Genomic DNA, 18,570 nt, shown 5'->3' on the forward strand with positions numbered 1-18,570 from the left:
TGGAGTTATGGAGTAAAGTATAGAGAGCCAGTATAAATGGCGATGATGTTTTTAGTTTGGGGAGTACAGTACGGGGATTCGACTCTGGTCGCTCGAAGCGAGCAGACGTGTTCAGGTGTGATGCTTCAGAAAGCTACAGGTTGGAATTATTGCTACAGAAGTATTATTTTAAATAGTGTGAGACGTTACTTGATATTTTATTCATCTGTAATCAGGTATGAAATAATTATTATATATAATTAATCGAGTTCGAGCTAGAGTCTTGAGGTATTATGCTACGGTTTTGGTTAAAGAAAAGATGTTGTAACAGGGTACATTATGCACCTCAGTAAAAACTATCAATTTGAATTTGAATATTATTCCCGCCGTTAACCGGCCAATGACCTCGTAAGTTGCGAGTTAGTGTTGCGACTTGTCACCGGGTGTCGCATGATCGCTAAGACCCGAAAATTTGCCACTCCCCTAATCTAAGTTTTCGGGAGTGAACCAGAATAGAGTGAATGATAATATAAAAAGGACTGCGGAACATGGAATCATCAGTTTTTGTTCAAACAACGACAACCGCCGGACGCTAATTAATTAAGGTAATTATATACGTCTAAGTCTGCTTCACGTGGAACGAAGCGATAGTTAATTAAATATAAAATTATTATCTGGACCTTTGGCCGACAAATTCCAATTTTATAAATCTTGAAATCAATTACTTATACGTACTGTTCATTGACAGGTTAGCCAGTATCAATAATTATTATAAATAAAGAGAGTGAGAGAGAGAGGCCAGAGACAACACGAGACCGGCTAAATTTCCATCAACCAAAGAAAGTTTACACCGACATCCAGGGAGCAGCAGAATTAACATCATCAGTTGCTGCAGTAAAGTTCTGGCGGTAAAATTATAATTTTAATTTGGCCGGAATTTTGTTCCAATGGCCAAATTTAATTCTAATTAAATTACTTGATATCTTTCCGTCGGTTAAATTATAATCATTTCGTATTGGAAGTCCGTTGGCCATTACAATTACGCGTCTCGTGTTTCTCAAAAGTTGTCGTGCCGTTTCGTTTACTATATTGTGTCTGTAACTCAAAATTATTTATTTCAGGTCCTTTGGCTGAGATTGTTACGTCCTCGTCACCCTTCAACACCTTTTTCAAATAAACCCACCAAAATTATTATTATTATTCTGGGAAATGCCCAGCATGAACAACTCATACGGACCATCCCCGTACGATACTTTCACAAAACTTATATCTCAGAGAAAAACGTAAGTTTAAGTTAATAACTATATATATGTATGGATATATATATATATATATATATATATTTATACATAACTTTTATTATTATTAAGAAAATGCATAATAACATTCAAACATAAATAACTACGACATACATAAAAATATATATTAAGAAGATAACCAGGTCTATAGGAATTTCCTACCAATAAATAAATAAGGTTAAAACAAACATTTATATCTGTACATATACTGATGACATATGTACATATGCGTACATATACAATATTATGTATATGTACTTATAGAAATATATGTGTAGGTATAAATGCAACAAAAATATATAAAAATTAGTTCCAAAATTAATTATTGATATGAACATACATATAAAATTTAAGAAAACAATATGTGCATGTACGACATACACTAAAATTTGCATGTATGACAGAAAACATACAAATATTTTCTTTTCTCTTCATTATACAATTAAATTTATAAATATACTTTTTTTTATAATATAGAGATACCGCATGTATGACATACATACACAAAACATTTAAAATGCAGGATGCATAAACATAATTTAATTAATTATAATACTTATAATAACAATTCCTAAATACACCATCTTTGTACGAAAGAGAGCATACGAGAAGGCGAAACAAAACATGAGTGGGCGTTAGGAATACCATACGGTAACCTGAGTACCGGGCGGAGTAAAACAATAAGAGCAAGGCCCAAGAATAATGAAAAGAAACGCCCGCAGCCAGAGTAAGCGACCAACTTACTCTTGCTGCTATCCTAATACTAAAAAACCAAGAAAAGACAGTTCAGAGGGCTGTAAAACCCTCAAATTTGAAAGTAAATTTACCAAGATAGTAAATTTGATTATTACCTAGTATTTATTATATTTTGGGTTGGAAATATTTAAAAATTATCTATAACTTTAAATAATTTATTCATTAATAAATTTATCAGATGACGACAGCATCTCAGATTTGTTTAAATAAATATGATTGCTTATAAAGCATATCGTATTTATTTAAATAAATAAAGATTCCTGGTAACGCCGGAAGAGCCGGATCATTGATAAAGTTTTTGATGATTAAACAATAACTATGGGAGAGCGTTTCTGCGTCTTTTCTCATAGCCCCTACCATGGGGGGGCCATCTAAGATTACAATGTAGAAAGAAAGTCACTGCAGCCGCTAATTTAATTAGTTCGTTTTTACACTTCGTTACTGCCGGGTGCGACCCAGCTTTTGAGTTTTTCTTACAGAGTACAGTTTTCGGGTGTGATCCCGCCTTCATTTCAGTTTTTATCTTACTAATATTTCAAGGATTTCAATCTTTATTTTGCGAATACTATTTCAAGGAGTTCAATTGTTAATTTTTACGAGTATTTCGAGGATTTCAAATTTTCATTGGGAGATTTCAAATTACGGATTTCAAGGTCCCACGGATTGTTTCAAGGATATAGCAAATTGCAGTCAAAATTTTCAATAAGTTCGCTTAACATCAAAATTAAAAATCCTTTCTTTTCCCTTCGTTAAAAGCTAAAAGCATGCAGTGATTTTCTTTTTTTTTTTTACTACTTGTGTTGTGAATATATGGGCAATTAAAACAAATAAATTAAAATATTACTCGAGAGAAATCTATAAAAATTTGGTGATTCTAAAACAAGTGTGTGAAATTTAAAGTTTAGAATTTCTTTTCAGTTTTACCACAATAACAGGTAACGATTTTATTTGGTTTACGAAAGTATGCTCTCTTTCCCTTTTATATAATAACAAAACACAGAATTTGTGAAACATTTGTGAAACAATTATTTTTCTTTTTCTTCTAAAACTTTAAATAATTTTTATGAATAAATTTAATAAACAGACTTTGCATGTCAATTTTTAAAACAGACCTTCCACACGGACAACAACCATTAATTTAATCATTTAGGAATTAACATTAATTTCTAAATAATAAGATCTAATAAAATTTGAGGTTTCGCTAGTTAAATCATCTTAGTTGAGTTATCCGACGGACAAAATCGGAGGTTATTAGATTGAGAGAAAATATCATTATTGTTATTTGTTTAATTCAGAATCGTCGTTGGAGAAATATTGTATTAAAACATAAACATTTCCTATAGAAATTTTGTTTTACATTAAGGAGTTTCATAATCATTATTTTATCTCAACGAAACACTATTTTGTTTTTTTTGATAATTCAGTTAACTTACAAGAAAATTTCAAATATAAAAATTCTCGTTTTACTGAAGTTGTTCATTAAATTCTATCCAATTTAATGCAGTTAAATTTAATTCAAATTTGTTTATAAAACTTTCTTTTTTTTTCTTTTTTTTTCATTTAAATTTATCCAAAATATATTAAATAAAATTTCTTTTAATAATATTATTTTCGAGGTCATTAACATTTTGAGCTTCTCTCAAAGGATTCAATTTAGACAAGAATATATAATTTATTTTAAGTTATTTTCTCTGTTCACAAATTTTATTTGAGAGCTTTCAATTCATTGTAATCAGTTGGTAATATTTAAATTATAATTTTCTTTTCCCTATGATTATTGACATGTTTTCTGAAAGTTTAATAAAAGAAAAGGTTTCTACCCTTTTATTTGATTAAGAAACATATCAATTAGATTATAATTGGAAACCTATTATATTTGAAATCCTACTCGAGACTCAGAGATTTGCTTACTGATTAAAATTTTTATAAAACAAAGTTTGCACTCAAAATCAAGTTTTCTTGTCAGTTCATATTTGTTTTTTTTTGTCTTTCAAGGTAAAATCAATCCCACTCAACCCACCTGTACCCGATACTCAAACCTTGTTTTCCACCCATTCCTATTACCAAAGAAAATAGCTATCCCAAAATTCCCAAAAGGATACACGATGATGATGGATAGCAACAAGAGATCGACCTGGGTTGGTCAATGATCATTTCGTTGATTCGCTGAGTACATCCAAAAATTCCTGTAAATCCATTACCTCCCTCTTACCTATAAGACACTAAACATAAAGGATCACAATCATTCAAATCAAGTAGAACATTTAACTATTTTCCTTTGTTTCGTATTACGAGTCAGTGAGTGAATTCTGCGTCACGAAGTCAGGAGCAGACTGATTACTTTATCTTCTTCTTTTAATTACTTCTGAGAGCGTCTTTCGAGACAAAATATCGTTATAAAATGTTTTCGAACAGAGTCAATGGCGCCAAAATTACGCCGGCCTAAGGGCTCTGATCTAAAACCCAAATATTGTGAGTGTGACTCCTGTTCGGAATATGACAAGTTGTGTTCTGGTGAACGTTACCACCAACCACTAATCAGACCTAACTTGTCCTTCGTAAGGAGTGTCACTTCACTCTCAAAAACCTTTAAGGTCAAGAAACTTCGATATAAACTGTTCCCGATCACTGAGGTCGAGAGGCCCATACCTCTCGTCTACATCGGCGACCCAGATCCAAGGTTCCACTTTTACGCGGATAAATTCCTGACCGGACCTTCCCAGTTGGAGCCGTACAAGGGAGTTCCTGACGACCACGTGGAGCTGATAGTTTTGGAATAACAGCAAGAGGAAAAGGTACCCTTTTTAAAATCGGTCCCCTTTTTCCACCAACGTAAGTAAAAATAAAATTTTTAAATTATTTTCAAGATCAGGGATTATTCCTGGGAATCTGTAGATTCCTAAAATATAAAATCTCTTTCCCCCATTGTCCCAATTACCACCGGGACGTAACATAAAATGGTGACAGCGGTGGGATGGTCTCTGATCTATATGGGGATTTAAAATAGATTTAAGATAGATTAAAAATTTTATTTCAAGCGTTAAATTTAAGGGGTTTTCTCCAGTAATTTACAATTTATTTTTGAATTGGGGGTAATCATTCCAATAATTTAATAACTATCTGACAGATAAATCTGTAATCAATCCAAAAATTAATTAATTAATCTAAAAGTTATTAATTAATTTTGTGTTTTTTTTTTTCTTTATCGATTGCTATTTATTCTCAGCTGTTTGAGTAATATTTTATGAATTATTTTATAAAATACAAAAATTATAACACAATTTAAGAAACTATCATTCTGTTCATTATTATTATAATTCGAGTATACAGTATTTTATCGGGAATACGTATACGTTAGTTCATTTAGAATTTGTAAAGTTTTTTCTTGCGTAACTACTTCCGATCTTGTATTTGGAGTTTCCAATTTTACTGCATTTGTACTAAAGCACGTGAAATAATACAAGTCGTCATAGACAATTGCTTTCTTGATAGCTAATCGAGTCCATCTGTTTTAAAGTTCATTATTTTGTCTGCCAGGTGCGGTACATCCTGCACCCGAGTATAATTTTTTTTTATAAGTACTAATAATTCGGAATAAACCGATATTGACTAAGAGCGTATTTTTCTATTTGCTAATTAATTCCGTTCGTACGTTACGGGAATAACATTTAATGTCTGCCATGAAGGAAGCCGAACTACGTGAGCTGGAAGCACAGCTGGTGGTTCGACAGCAGGAGCTTGAGTCATATGAACTCGAATTAAAACAAAAGGAACAAGAAATCGATGCAGAAAAGATCGCGGAAATAATGGCGAGTCTTAAACAGAGAGAAGAAGACTTAAAAGCTAAACATCGGGAGTACGATCTTAAATTAGATGCACTAGAAAGGGGGTCGGAACCCCAGCAATCGCGATTGAATTCTACTATAGATAATGAAGTTATGTTAACATTAGCTCGTATGCAAGAAGAGATGCAAGGCATGAGGCAGGAGTTAAGAAATGAAACTCCAAATCCGGGTATTCTTCCCAATTCTTCACTCGGACAAATTTCAATCAAAGACGCTCTCGCGTACGTGCCTATATTTAATGGTAAAAATATGACCGTCGCGCAATTTCTTCGTACGTGTCAAAGAGCTTTAAAAATGCTACCGAGGGGAATGGAAAAGACGTTCTTGGAGCTGATGCGACAAAAATTTACCGATCAAGCGCGTGTAGCTGTAGAAAACAGTGAGTACAATACGTTCGCGGAATTAGAACAACTTTTGCGCAGCATTTTTGATCCTCAAAGGACAGCGAGTCAATATAAAGCCGAGCTAGAAAACATAACTATTAAACCGGGCGAACCCATCATTAACTACATAAATCGTGTACAAGTTTTACACGGAGAAATTTTACACGCTGAAAGTAGCGAACGGGCTTTCTTATCGAGAGAAACAAAATTAAAATTGGAGAATGACACAATAGAAGCGTTTCTCAACGGGTTACCACCATTAAAACGTATTGAATGTCAATTAAAACCTCACGATACTTTAGAAAGAACTTATCAAGCTGCTACTTTGGTCTATAGATTGAGTACAAGAGATAAAATGGTGTTTCCAGAAAAGAATGCGAAAATTTCAGTAATCCAAAATACAAATAATGATAATAATGGTGATAGCAATAACAAAAGTAGTAGCGTTAACAATAATAATAATAATAATTCGAATCGGAACAACGCAAATAATACTAGCGTAAATACTAACGGTAACAATAACGCAAACGGTGACAGTAATGGGTATCGTAGCCTGAAATGCAATTATTGTCAAGGAAACGGGCACACCTCATTTCGGTGTTATAGAAAAGAGCGTGATCAATACTATTCAAATCGTTCGAATCAAAATGATAGTAGATATAACACTAATAATAATTATGATAATTTTAATCGATATCGAGGTAACGCAGGGGGGCCGGTGAATACTAGTTCCCGATCTTATTGTGAATTTTGCAGAACGTTTTCTCACGATATCACAGATTGCCGGGAATTCGAAAAATTGTATCAGATCAAACAACGAAAATCTAATCCGGGAAACGAGCAAGGTGCTCGGGAGAAACCGACGGAACCCCGAGTAAACGTAATCATTCCGTCGGCACCAGTAGAACCGGAAGTCCAACTACGACCGAACGGGTCATAGGAACCGCAACGGTAAACATTAAACAGACCAATATTCCTTCAATTTTATTGAATTCGGCAGATTTTAAATTAACTATAACAGTAATGTTGGACACTGGGGCGGAAGTAAATTTAATAAAAAAGGGTGTGCTAATTAATTCGGATAAAATAAATGAAAATTATAAGTTGAGTCTGTTGGGTATCATACCCACTCCTGTTCTTACATTGGGGAGTATAAACATCAATGTAATGGGTTATTCCACTAAATTTCATGTAGTAGACGACGACTTCCCAACCCATTACGCGGGAATTTTGGGATCGGAATTTTTCAGAACACATCGGGCAACGGTTTGTTATGATGACGATACTTTTAAATTTTTGGACGTAAAATTACCATTTTTTATTGCTAAAACAACTACACTACCACCAAATTCGGTAACCTCTTTAATGGTAAATGTAACCAAAGGTTCGTTGCCCGTCGGGGTGATACCACCGATTCATCTTGCACCAGGCAGTGAGGCCGGTGGTACTGTCGAAATGAAGGTCGACAATAAAACTTTCATACGAGCAATAAACCACACCGATCGGGCGATACAAATTCCAGTACCAACTCCTACCATCGTAGAATGCCCGTGGTTATCTGATTCAATAGAGGTTTTCCAAGATACCAATCTTCGCGCCGTCACAAGGAAAACTCCTGACTGTGTAAATTCTAAAAGCATTCGTACAGCGGGTTTAGCTATGTCAATCAGTGATCTGATCATCGTGAGAACTGTAAAGGAAAATACAAACGAGAGCGCAAAAATTCTATCTACTAATTTACAATCATCATCTACGTCTAAAAGCGTAAATGAACGTTTTTCGTTTGCATCTGAAGGTGCAAACGCATTTTTACCGTCTATGTCAAAAGACATAGATGGACGTTTTTCGTTTGCATCTGAAGGTGCAAACGCATTTTTACCGTCTATGTCAAAAGACATAGATGGACGTTTTTCGTTTGCATCTGAAGGTGCAAACGCATTTTTACCGTCTATGTCAAAAGACATAGGTGGACGTTTTTCGTTTGCATCTGAAGGTGCAAACGCATTTTTACCGTCTATGTCAAAAGACATAGATGGACGTTTTTCGTTTGCATCTGAAGGTGCAAACGCATTTTTACCGTCTATGTCAAAAGACATAGATGGACGTTTTTCGTTTGCATCTGAAGGTGCAAACGCATTTTTACCGTCTATGTCAAAAGACATAGATGGACGTTTTTCGTTTGCATCTGAAGGTGCAAACGCATTTTTACCGTCTATGTCAAAAGACATAGATGGACGTTTTTCGTTTGCATCTGAAGATGCAAACGCATTTTTACCGTCTATGTCAAAAGACATAGATGGACGTTTTTCGTTTGCATCTGAAGGTGCAAACGCATTTTTACCGTCTATGTCAAAAGACATAGATGGACGTTTTTCGTTTGCATCTGAAGGTGCAAACGCATTTTTACCGTCTATGCCAAAAGACATAGATGGACGTTTTTCGTTTGCGTCTGAAAATGCAAACGCACAGTTCTCGTCTACGCCTGAGGAAGTAGATGGACATTTTTCGTTTGCACCTGAAAGTGCAAACGGTTTCCCACCTTCTATGTCAAAAGACATAGATGGACGGTTTTTGTCTAAAAACGTAAAGTTAAATACTCCATCCGTGTCTAAGGACACGAGTGGATGCTTTGTGTCTGTCGTTGGGGAGACAGATTTACAATTACCAACTAAATCTGAGAATTTGGGCGGGCCCTTTACATCTGTGTCTGAAAATACAGACTCACATCCTTCACCCGTGTCTGAAAACATGGATAATAATTTAAAAATAATACAACCTTTAGCCAAAAATTTAACAGCAGAACGTGCCAAACGCGTTATTGATGTAGTTCATATAAATGATAGTTTACCAGTAGGTCAGTGTTTTAATCTCAAAAATTTGATAACGGAATATCAAGAATTATTTTATTTGGATGGGGAAGAATTAGGGTGCTCTAATGTTTTAATGCACCGGATAAACACGGTCGACGATATTCCGGTTTTTAAGAAACAATACAGATTTCCACCTATTCATAGGGAGGAAATTATGCGCCAAGTAAAAGAATTAGAAGAAAAGGGAATCATTGTTCCTTCCGAATCGGGATATAGCGCTCCAATTTGGGTGGTGCCGAAGAAAGCGGATTCATCGGGAAAGCCACGTTGGCGAATGGTAATAGATTATCGAGGTCTTAACGAAAAGACCATTAATGACGCGTACCCTCTACCAAACATAGGGGAAATTTTAGATCAATTGGGTAAATCGGGAATATTTTCTATCTTTGATTGCGCTAGTGGGTTTCATCAAATTAAAATACATCCCGATGATCGTCATAAAACTGGGTTTTCCACTCCGTTTCAACATTACGAGTTTGTAAGAATGCCATTTGGGCTTAAAAATGCACCTCCCACTTACCAACGGGCTATGGATAGAGCGTTGATTGGGTTACAGGGGATAATTCTTTTCGTATTTATGGATGATATCGTGGTATATAGCGAAAACGTGGAAGAACACTTGAAAAAATTAAAATTATTATTTGAACGGCTACGGAAAGCTGGATTACAATTACAACCGGATAAATGTAAACTTTTTCAAACAGAAATTAATTATTTGGGTCACATTATAAATAAAGATGGAGTTAAGCCGGATAACGGTAAATTAAAAGCGGTAAAAGAATTTCCCATTCCTAAAAATTTAAAGAAGTTAAGACAGTTTTTGGGTCTAACGGGCTATTACCGACGGTTCATCGATAATTACGCAAAAATTGCTAAACCCCTTACAATACTAATGATGAAGAATGTTCCATTTTTATTTAAAGAAGAACAAATTAAAGCGTTCGAAACTTTGAGGGACAAATTATGTGAGTCACCTCTTTTACAATACCCTGATTTTACCAGGGAATTCATTATAACAACTGATGCATGTGATTATGGGATTGGTGGATGCCTTAGTCAAGGTGAAATAAATAACGATAAACCAATTGCTTACATCTCTAGGGTTCTCAACAGGGCCGAGAGAAACTACTCGACCATTGAGAAGGAAATGTTAGCAATCGTTTATGCAGTCAATCAATTTAGACATTATATTTATGGAAGGTTCTTCACAATAGTTACCGATCATCGCCCTTTAACTTGGATAAATTCAGTAACCTCTCCGAATTCGCGTATAGTGAGGTGGAAATTATGTATGGCTGAATATAAATACAAAGTCGTTTACAAACCGGGACGAGTAAACTCTAATGCAGACGCATTATCTAGAAATCCGATAATAACAGATATCGACGAAAACTTTGTAGAATCGGTAGAAATTTTTATGGCGCGGCGGAAAAAACGGACTAAATTAAAACTTAACGATAGTACAACCTCTGAGGACTCTGAAGTCTCTGATTGGAATCCAAAGAGGAAAACACCTGTCAGACAAACAGGTGATCCTGTAGCTGGACCAAGTCGGATACTTCGGCGATCCGCACGTATCAGAGCTAAAACAAAAACGCAAATACAGGAACCATCAAATATTAATGAATTATTTAACGAAACAGAAATACCGGTTGACAACCGCGTACCAGACAATGAAGGATCTGTAGAAGACATGTCACTGACTGAACCTATTGGAAATCAGAGTTATTGCAAAAATGGTGACAATAATGATGAAAATATGGACATTGACAGTATAAATAATGACAATGACGGAACAGACATATCAGACATAGAAGTAGAAAGTAGTGAAACAGAAGATGAATGGGATTTTCGGGATAACCCGCTAGCAAGGAAAATTGGGGAAAATGTTGTTGAAACGCGTGACAGATTAATCATGGCTAAAGACAATGTCGTAATATTTGTAACGTCAAATAGAGAATCTTGTGATGAAGGAAGTGTCGAGTTAATAGATTCAATTCATATTCCCGAAAATTTAGAACATGGTAAAGTCTATCCCGTAGTATACAAAACAAGCAGAAAATGCTTTATTTGTGTAGTAAAGCTCACCCAATGGTACCCAGCTACCATGGATAACGTTGAACGAGTATTAAACGCTTTGTATGAATCTGTTAAAACACTAGATATAAAATCATTTAGCATTGCTAAAACAAATCAAATAGACGAACTTAATTGGGGATCTATACAGAATTTACTTATAAATAAATTTAGTGATACACGAATTAAAATAACTATTTGCTTACAAATAATAAAAATACCTGACCGAAATGACATTGAAAGAATATTAAATGAATATCATGCAGCCCCTGCTGCTGGGCATAAAGGTATGGGTAAGACATACAGACGTATTAGAACCGACTATTTTTGGAATAACATAAAACAAGACATTGCTAAATTTATACATCGATGCACAAGTTGCCAGTTAAAGAAATTAATTAGAGTCAAAACTAAACAGCCGATGGTACTGACGGAAACACCCGGTTCAGGTTTTGATAAAATTTCAATGGACATAATGTGGGGGTTAGACAAAGCACCGTCGGGTAATCATTACATTTTGACGATACAAGACGTACTTACTAAATATTCAGTAGCTGTACCTCTAGAACAGGCTACAGCAGTTGAAGTTGGCAATGCTTTGGTCACCAGGTGGATCTGCTATTTCGGACCACCTGGGGCATTGTTAACTGATCAAGGTTCAAACTTCTTATCGAGCTTGATGAAACAAGTTGCTAAGAAGTTTGGAATAAAACAATATCATACCACAGCGTACCACCCACAAAGTAATGGGTCAATTGAAAGATCACATCATGTATTTACAGAATATTTAAAACAATACACAGATAAGCATCATGATTGGGATGAGTTGTTGGAGGTAGCCACGTTTGCGTATAATACCAGTCGGCATGAGGGGACTGGTTTCTCTCCATACCAATTGGTATTTGGAAAACTTGCCAGACTCCCATCAAGCGTGCCAGTCAGTGATGAAACTAATATAAGTTACAAAGAATATCTAGAAAAATTATTCAATAAAATACATAGAGCTGAACAAATTGCAGCTGAAAATTTAAATAAATCTAAACAAAAATCTAAAGAGTATTACGATCGAAATATAAAGCCTGAACAATTAAAAATGGGTGATCAAGTTTATTTACTTGTAGAACCGCGTAAGGGGAAGGGAGACCCACACTATAGCGGTCCACATAACGTAGTAGAAATATTACCTGATCAAAACGTAAAAATTAATATCGGTAGCCTCATAAAAAGAGTTCATATTAATAAATTGCGAAAAACTCGTTAATTGTTGCAGATAATAAATTTTACGGAATAATGAGGAAATTTTGGCCAATTTTCATTGCCTTTGTGGCTCTCCTTCCCTCTGCACATGGGTTACTGGGGTATGACTGTGGCGGAGGAAATCTAAATTTAACAACGATATCATTACTGGATGTAGAGGAATGTGATATTCCAGAAACTAAAGTTAAAACAGAAAATATTAAAATACAATTGTTACAAACTATAGATTTTAAGGAAGTAGAGATTATAGAATGTAGAGTCGAGATTGATCGACAAATACATCGCTGTGGAATGCATTCTCATTCCTCAGTCGTCGCTAATTACCGTAGAAACTACTTACTAGATTTAAGCGAATCATTATGTCGCGATATGTATCATACGGGGTCATTCCCCCTTGCGTACAACGTTCCAGTCAATGGTCTCCAGCGGAATGCAACCAATCATCGACATGTCATGCTGGGTGGTTCCCTGGGTAATGATGGCACGTGCGAGGGCACATCGTACAGCGATCCCTTTGGAGATTGGTCCTACGTGGTAGTGGATGCCAACTTATATATCACTGTTAATAAATATATGGGTCGTGTAGACATTAAATCGGGAATGGTTGCTCTGAGGTCAGGGCATAAATGTAATTTAAAAGATTTGAAATGCATAGATGGAGCAGGATATTCAGCGTTTTGGAGAGACATCCCTGCAGACAGTTGTCCACTCACCAAGTTTGGAGTTCTATACGAGGGGATGGCCACTCACATCATTGGAAGCGCACCAAATCCAGATGTATATACAGTCACTACAGAAGATATTACATTCGCATTGGCCAGGAAGGTGGTACATGACCTTTGTGGGTTCAGGGTCATCAGCACAGAGCATCCGAAGCTGTTCATCGTCGAAGGAGGAGGGGCACCTAATGATGGAAAAGTTAAAGTCGACAACATGGACATCTTCACCTACATCAACTCAAAATTTGTATATGTTGAAAGGCACATCCGTTTGCAAATGGAAAATCTATATCATGACATATTGGTCCATCGCTGTGAGTTGGAGAGAAGAATATTAATGAATAGCCTGGCCCTGTCTTCAATTAACCCAGACCAGTTCAGCTACGCATTAATGAAAGTACCCGGGTATTATACAGTCATCGCTGGTGAAGTTGTGCATGTCATCAAGTGCATCGGAGTACCGGTTAAGAAACGTCAAGCAGAGGTATGTTATCAAGAATTACCTGTTACTTACAAAAATGAAAGTTACTTCCTGACTCCAAAATCAAGAACCTTAACTAAAAAGGGTACTATTGTGGAATGTAACGAATTCCTGCCCATTCAATTTGATATTGATGGAAGGTGGTACCAGTTTTTACCAAAGGTATCGACAGCTCCATTACCACAAAGCCTAAAGCCGGAAACAGAACCCAGCTGGAGTTATAACGAACCAATGCATCTAGCTCAAAGCGGAGTCTATTCACAAGAAGATTTGGAGAAATTAAGAGATCGCATCATGTTTCCGGTGGAAAGAGAAGCATTATTGAATTCATTAGCTAGGGGTGTAACGGGAAGATCAACCGGAGACAAACAAATATCGTTGATAGGACTATTGGACGAAAACGCACTAAACAGAATTGCGGAGTCAACTGCACAGAAGATATGGGGTGGTTTTGTGGAATTCGGGTCAGTAAGTGCGGGGATAATGGCAATACTAATGATTATTAAAATTTTCAAATATGTGGCCGATACGATTATCCAGGGTAAAGCGCTGCATGAAACTTATGGTTGCGGAAAAGAGATATTCGGTGCTCTTTGGAACGCACTCACTTCATATCTATTACACAGGCACCATCAAAGAAATTCTCAACAACCGAATAAACCTGAAGATCCACCAACAGAAGTCATCGTCAACCAGCCAATCAGCACCCCACCAGTACCACCACCAAGACAGTATTATAGTGCAGCCAGTAGAAGTCTATACGACTTGAGAGATAGCGGGTCAATCGGGTCAACATCTGATGTCTTGAAGGGTGTCGATCCCGTTTTGCTAAGTAAACTTCGTAGAACACACGATCCATAACCCCGTGTGTTCAACTAAGGGGGAGGGTGTTACGTCCTCGTCACCCTTCAACACCTTTTTCAAATAAACCCACCAAAATTATTATTATTATTCTGGGAAATGCCCAGCATGAACAACTCATACGGACCATCCCCGTACGATACTTTCACAAAACTTATATCTCAGAGAAAAACGTAAGTTTAAGTTAATAACTATATATATGTATGGATATATATATATATATATATATATATTTATACATAACTTTTATTATTATTAAGAAAATGCATAATAACATTCAAACATAAATAACTACGACATACATAAAAATATATATTAAGAAGATAACCAGGTCTATAGGAATTTCCTACCAATAAATAAATAAGGTTAAAACAAACATTTATATCTGTACATATACTGATGACATATGTACATATGCGTACATATACAATATTATGTATATGTACTTATAGAAATATATGTGTAGGTATAAATGCAACAAAAATATATAAAAATTAGTTCCAAAATTAATTATTGATATGAACATACATATAAAATTTAAGAAAACAATATGTGCATGTACGACATACACTAAAATTTGCATGTATGACAGAAAACATACAAATATTTTCTTTTCTCTTCATTATACAATTAAATTTATAAATATACTTTTTTTTATAATATAGAGATACCGCATGTATGACATACATACACAAAACATTTAAAATGCAGGATGCATAAACATAATTTAATTAATTATAATACTTATAATAACAATTCCTAAATACACCATCTTTGTACGAAAGAGAGCATACGAGAAGGCGAAACAAAACATGAGTGGGCGTTAGGAATACCATACGGTAACCTGAGTACCGGGCGGAGTAAAACAATAAGAGCAAGGCCCAAGAATAATGAAAAGAAACGCCCGCAGCCAGAGTAAGCGACCAACTTACTCTTGCTGCTATCCTAATACTAAAAAACCAAGAAAAGACAGTTCAGAGGGCTGTAAAACCCTCAAATTTGAAAGTAAATTTACCAAGATAGTAAATTTGATTATTACCTAGTATTTATTATATTTTGGGTTGGAAATATTTAAAAATTATCTATAACTTTAAATAATTTATTCATTAATAAATTTATCAGATGACGACAGCATCTCAGATTTGTTTAAATAAATATGATTGCTTATAAAGCATATCGTATTTATTTAAATAAATAAAGATTCCTGGTAACGCCGGAAGAGCCGGATCATTGATAAAGTTTTTGATGATTAAACAATAACTATGGGAGAGCGTTTCTGCGTCTTTTCTCATAGCCCCTACCATGGGGGGGCCATCTAAGATTACAATGTAGAAAGAAAGTCACTGCAGCCGCTAATTTAATTAGTTCGTTTTTACACTTCGTTACTGCCGGGTGCGACCCAGCTTTTGAGTTTTTCTTACAGAGTACAGTTTTCGGGTGTGATCCCGCCTTCATTTCAGTTTTTATCTTACTAATATTTCAAGGATTTCAATCTTTATTTTGCGAATACTATTTCAAGGAGTTCAATTGTTAATTTTTACGAGTATTTCGAGGATTTCAAATTTTCATTGGGAGATTTCAAATTACGGATTTCAAGGTCCCACGGATTGTTTCAAGGATATAGCAAATTGCAGTCAAAATTTTCAATAAGTTCGCTTAACATCAAAATTAAAAATCCTTTCTTTTCCCTTCGTTAAAAGCTAAAAGCATGCAGTGATTTTCTTTTTTTTTTTTACTACTTGTGTTGTGAATATATGGGCAATTAAAACAAATAAATTAAAATATTACTCGAGAGAAATCTATAAAAATTTGGTGATTCTAAAACAAGTGTGTGAAATTTAAAGTTTAGAATTTCTTTTCAGTTTTACCACAATAACAGGTAACGATTTTATTTGGTTTACGAAAGTATGCTCTCTTTCCCTTTTATATAATAACAAAACACAGAATTTGTGAAACATTTGTGAAACAATTATTTTTCTTTTTCTTCTAAAACTTTAAATAATTTTTATGAATAAATTTAATAAACAGACTTTGCATGTCAATTTTTAAAACAGACCTTCCACACGGACAACAACCATTAATTTAATCATTTAGGAATTAACATTAATTTCTAAATAATAAGATCTAATAAAATTTGAGGTTTCGCTAGTTAAATCATCTTAGTTGAGTTATCCGACGGACAAAATCGGAGGTTATTAGATTGAGAGAAAATATCATTATTGTTATTTGTTTAATTCAGAATCGTCGTTGGAGAAATATTGTATTAAAACATAAACATTTCCTATAGAAATTTTGTTTTACATTAAGGAGTTTCATAATCATTATTTTATCTCAACGAAACACTATTTTGTTTTTTTTGATAATTCAGTTAACTTACAAGAAAATTTCAAATATAAAAATTCTCGTTTTACTGAAGTTGTTCATTAAATTCTATCCAATTTAATGCAGTTAAATTTAATTCAAATTTGTTTATAAAACTTTCTTTTTTTTTCTTTTTTTTTCATTTAAATTTATCCAAAATATATTAAATAAAATTTCTTTTAATAATATTATTTTCGAGGTCATTAACATTTTGAGCTTCTCTCAAAGGATTCAATTTAGACAAGAATATATAATTTATTTTAAGTTATTTTCTCTGTTCACAAATTTTATTTGAGAGCTTTCAATTCATTGTAATCAGTTGGTAATATTTAAATTATAATTTTCTTTTCCCTATGATTATTGACATGTTTTCTGAAAGTTTAATAAAAGAAAAGGTTTCTACCCTTTTATTTGATTAAGAAACATATCAATTAGATTATAATTGGAAACCTATTATATTTGAAATCCTACTCGAGACTCAGAGATTTGCTTACTGATTAAAATTTTTATAAAACAAAGTTTGCACTCAAAATCAAGTTTTCTTGTCAGTTCATATTTGTTTTTTTTTGTCTTTCAAGGTAAAATCAATCCCACTCAACCCACCTGTACCCGATACTCAAACCTTGTTTTCCACCCATTCCTATTACCAAAGAAAATAGCTATCCCAAAATTCCCAAAAGGATACACGATGATGATGGATAGCAACAAGAGATCGACCTGGGTTGGTCAATGATCATTTCGTTGATTCGCTGAGTACATCCAAAAATTCCTGTAAATCCATTACCTCCCTCTTACCTATAAGACACTAAACATAAAGGATCACAATCATTCAAATCAAGTAGAACATTTAACTATTTTCCTTTGTTTCGTATTACGAGTCAGTGAGTGAATTCTGCGTCACGAAGTCAGGAGCAGACTGATTACTTTATCTTCTTCTTTTAATTACTTCTGAGAGCGTCTTTCGAGACAAAATATCGTTATAAAATGTTTTCGAACAGAGTCAATGGCGCCAAAATTACGCCGGCCTAAGGGCTCTGATCTAAAACCCAAATATTGTGAGTGTGACTCCTGTTCGGAATATGACAAGTTGTGTTCTGGTGAACGTTACCACCAACCACTAATCAGACCTAACTTGTCCTTCGTAAGGAGTGTCACTTCACTCTCAAAAACCTTTAAGGTCAAGAAACTTCGATATAAACTGTTCCCGATCACTGAGGTCGAGAGGCCCATACCTCTCGTCTACATCGGCGACCCAGATCCAAGGTTCCACTTTTACGCGGATAAATTCCTGACCGGACCTTCCCAGTTGGAGCCGTACAAGGGAGTTCCTGACGACCACGTGGAGCTGATAGTTTTGGAATAACAGCAAGAGGAAAAGGTACCCTTTTTAAAATCGGTCCCCTTTTTCCACCAACGTAAGTAAAAATAAAATTTTTAAATTATTTTCAAGATCAGGGATTATTCCTGGGAATCTGTAGATTCCTAAAATATAAAATCTCTTTCCCCCATTGTCCCAATTACCACCGGGACGTAACAAGATAAAATAATTTTCCGCGTGCAATATTAATTAAATAAATTATTCGATAACGTTAATAAATTCATTGAGGCCGGAATTTATTCCAGTGGCTGAATTAATTTATAATCAATTTCAATTTACTCCAATCTGTCGGTAAAATTCGGGACC

General features: G+C 34.7%; 1 protein-coding gene across 3 annotated transcripts; it reads left to right on the forward strand.

Moving 5' to 3' along the window:
* Window positions 1–1,123: 1,123 nt before the first annotated feature.
* On the forward strand, window positions 1,124–18,239 carry LOC130663762 (uncharacterized). 3 transcript variants are annotated; one of them, XR_008989247.1, is made up of 4 exons: window positions 1,124–1,262; window positions 4,628–4,865; window positions 12,478–14,698; window positions 18,064–18,239. XR_008989247.1 is itself a non-coding variant. In XM_057463200.1 (3 exons), the coding sequence occupies exon 3, from the start codon at window positions 12,498–12,500 to the stop codon at window positions 14,523–14,525; it is 2,028 nt and encodes a 675-aa protein (XP_057319183.1). In that variant the 5' UTR covers window positions 1,124–1,262; window positions 4,628–4,865; window positions 12,478–12,497; the 3' UTR covers window positions 14,526–14,850. The 3 variants fall into 3 exon arrangements, 1 of the variants encoding a protein (XP_057319183.1); XM_057463200.1 differs by lacking the exon at window positions 18,064–18,239 and having other exon boundaries at window positions 12,478–14,850; XR_008989248.1 differs by lacking the exon at window positions 1,124–1,262 and having other exon boundaries at window positions 4,426–4,865.
* Window positions 18,240–18,570: the final 331 nt, after the last annotated feature.

The sequence above is a fragment of the Microplitis mediator genome, chromosome 2 (genome assembly GCF_029852145.1).
Source record: "Microplitis mediator isolate UGA2020A chromosome 2, iyMicMedi2.1, whole genome shotgun sequence".
Taxonomy (NCBI): domain Eukaryota; kingdom Metazoa; phylum Arthropoda; class Insecta; order Hymenoptera; family Braconidae; genus Microplitis; species Microplitis mediator.